Genomic DNA, 2,535 nt, shown 5'->3' with positions numbered 1-2,535 from the left:
GCCTTACTGTAATCCCATCTTCGTTTTGATGAATTGCACGACGCCCTATTATTGTATGTGGTTTGGACTAAAACGTGATCACTACCGATGAGCTGGTCGGTTACTGTTGTGGCACATCTCGCCGCAATGTCACGAGACGACATCGACAGGTCAAGAAGTGACCAGCGATGGACGGCATCACACGCAATATTCATTAGAGTGGGTGACGATGAATTCAACAGGACAAGGTCGTTTCTATCCATCATTTCGCAGAGTTGGTTGCCACGTGCATTTGTCGAGTGGCTCCATGAAGAATGGTGCGCATTGAAGTCGCCGCATATAATGGAGCGTGATGACAACGAGTCGAATATCCTAAAATCACTAGCTGTAGTTTCACAGTCCGGGGGTATGTAAACGTTGCATATGTTCAAGTTCCCTACTCGCACACATAGTACCTCGAAAACGGGTGACGAGACATTGTTCGAAAGAGACGCATTGAGCGACGCTCGAACAAAAGTGGCAATGCCGCCAGAGTGCACCGTCTTATCACGGCGGAATAGTTGGTACCCCCCTAGTTTTGGTGTGTACTTTTGGACAAGATGGGATTCTTGAATAAGAATAACGTCTGGTTGAATGGTTAAGGTTGACAAGTAGTGCTTAAATTCGTGTAGTTTGCGATAGATGCCCCTGCAGTTCCACTGTAACAGGACTAAAGAGTTGTGATTATCCATTTTAAGTGTTATTTGACGTCTGGGAGGGAGTGTCTTCGGTCTCACCGAAACTTTTTGTGACATTTTTTAGAGAGACTGGGTCAACAGAAAATCCCAAATATTTGCTGGCAGCTTTGGCTACAATAGTATGTAGAACGGTACCACTGTCGCTAGATTTGCAGGCATTTACAGTTATCTTAACGATTTCAGCAATGAGCGCAAGGAGGACTACGGGGTCAATAGAAGCAAGCCCGCTTGTTGCGGTTTTGACTGTGGGGTTGGCAGCAGTTCGAGCGGGTGGTGGTTGTCGCCAGTGGCGCAGGTCACCGTCGTTGGGCTGTGGCGTGGTAGGCCTGTAACTCCGACCACGGGTTAGTATATTCTTATAACTAAGCCGCTGCGGGTATGGCTTTGAGATCCTGTGTACGTTAAGTTTGTTGGGGGCAGGATCGTCTACGATTACCGACTCATGGTACTCAGGCATGGACTCGGGAGTTTCCTTAGGTTGTGGTTGTGAGAGGGACATATGATATTGCTCTCTAAGCGCATTAATTTTGGCTTCTTCCTTGTATATTATGCAACCACCATATGCAGCGCTGTGTTCCTCGTTGCAATTTACACATTTTTTGTTGTTTGGACAGTCGTCGTACGTGTGATCGTGGCCACCGCATTTGGAGCAGCAACGTTTCCCGCGGCAGTGCTTGGCGACGTGCCCAAAGCGATTGCATTGGAAGCATCTCGTTGGCGGTGGATTGTATTGTCTGGTTTTAAAACGGAGATAGTGGAACATGATGTGCGGTGGAATCGTGACCGTGCTGAAAGACAGCAGAACTGCAGTTGTACTAACAGTGCCATCTTTCGTTTTTTTGGTGAGCCTTTTAACATGAATTACATTCATGCAGCGAAAACTCTCTAAGAGCTCCTGTTCCGATATTTCGACAGGTACTCCGGGGACAACTGCGCGACTAGCGTACGGTCTGGGTTGAAAGATTGATGTCTTAATTTTAATGGTTGTCGATGCTGACTTCAAAGTGGTGCAATCAAGGAGCTGCTTTGCTTGCTTTTCGTTGTTACAAGTGATAAGGATGTCACCCGAGCGAAGAACCTTGATATCAGCATAGCTGCCTATTGACGCATAAAGTGCCTTATTGACCAAGTCTGGATGATACGATTTCATTACTCTTCCCTCTCCACTGAGCAAAACCTTGAGATTTCCCGAGACAGGGACGGAAGACGGCACGGCAGAAGATACTTGCGAAGGAGATGTTACTTTAGGACAAGGTTCCGGATTATTGGGCGTAGTTGCATAGTCTCTAGCTATAACCTTAGCGCCATTTCCATTTTCATCGGAATCACTCTCAGCTTCTTTACCGCTACACTTCTTGCGCTTCATACGACTAGACGTTTCTGCGTCCATGTTCTCCATTTCCTACAAGAGGAATTGGAGAACTACTGACTAGACTACTCTGACTAGTGTATCTATTGGTTCTTAACTGCTACGGTTAGGTAATAATATGACAAAGCGACTCTGTCTGAACGACTCGGTGCTTTGATAGAGAAGACAAGAGCTAATCAAGAGACGACCGTACTCGACGACGTCTAGCGATTGAATGAAGATTCCGGCGTAGATGCGTCTATTATTTTTGCAAAGATTTCATCGCCTACTATCTTTCTGTGCAGATGCGAAGTCGCATGTTGGACGACACGCTCTCTCATAATTGCGAGTATTGTCGGACTCAATTCGGTAAATTTTCAGTAGGAGGGACTAAAAGCAAGATATTGAGTGACAATAAATGGTGCTAAGAAAAATATCAAGTCAAAAAAATCTACCACGAAATATTTTACT

General features: G+C 45.8%; 1 protein-coding gene across 1 annotated transcript; it reads right to left on the bottom strand.

Moving 5' to 3' along the window:
- Positions 1 to 466: 466 nt before the first annotated feature.
- LOC145450769 (uncharacterized) lies at positions 467 to 2,302 on the bottom strand. The gene has a single exon (XM_080329276.1). It carries the CDS (start codon positions 2,113 to 2,115, stop codon positions 712 to 714), a length of 1,404 nt encoding a protein of 467 aa, XP_080185402.1. The 5' UTR covers positions 2,116 to 2,302; the 3' UTR covers positions 467 to 711.
- Between the last annotated feature and the right edge of the window lie 233 nt (positions 2,303 to 2,535).

This window comes from Botryllus schlosseri, chromosome 11 (assembly GCF_051294905.1).
Source record: "Botryllus schlosseri isolate E-star chromosome 11, Bs_hap1, whole genome shotgun sequence".
Taxonomy (NCBI): Eukaryota; Metazoa; Chordata; class Ascidiacea; order Stolidobranchia; family Styelidae; genus Botryllus; species Botryllus schlosseri.
This window is presented reverse-complemented; position numbering and strand designations above follow the sequence as displayed.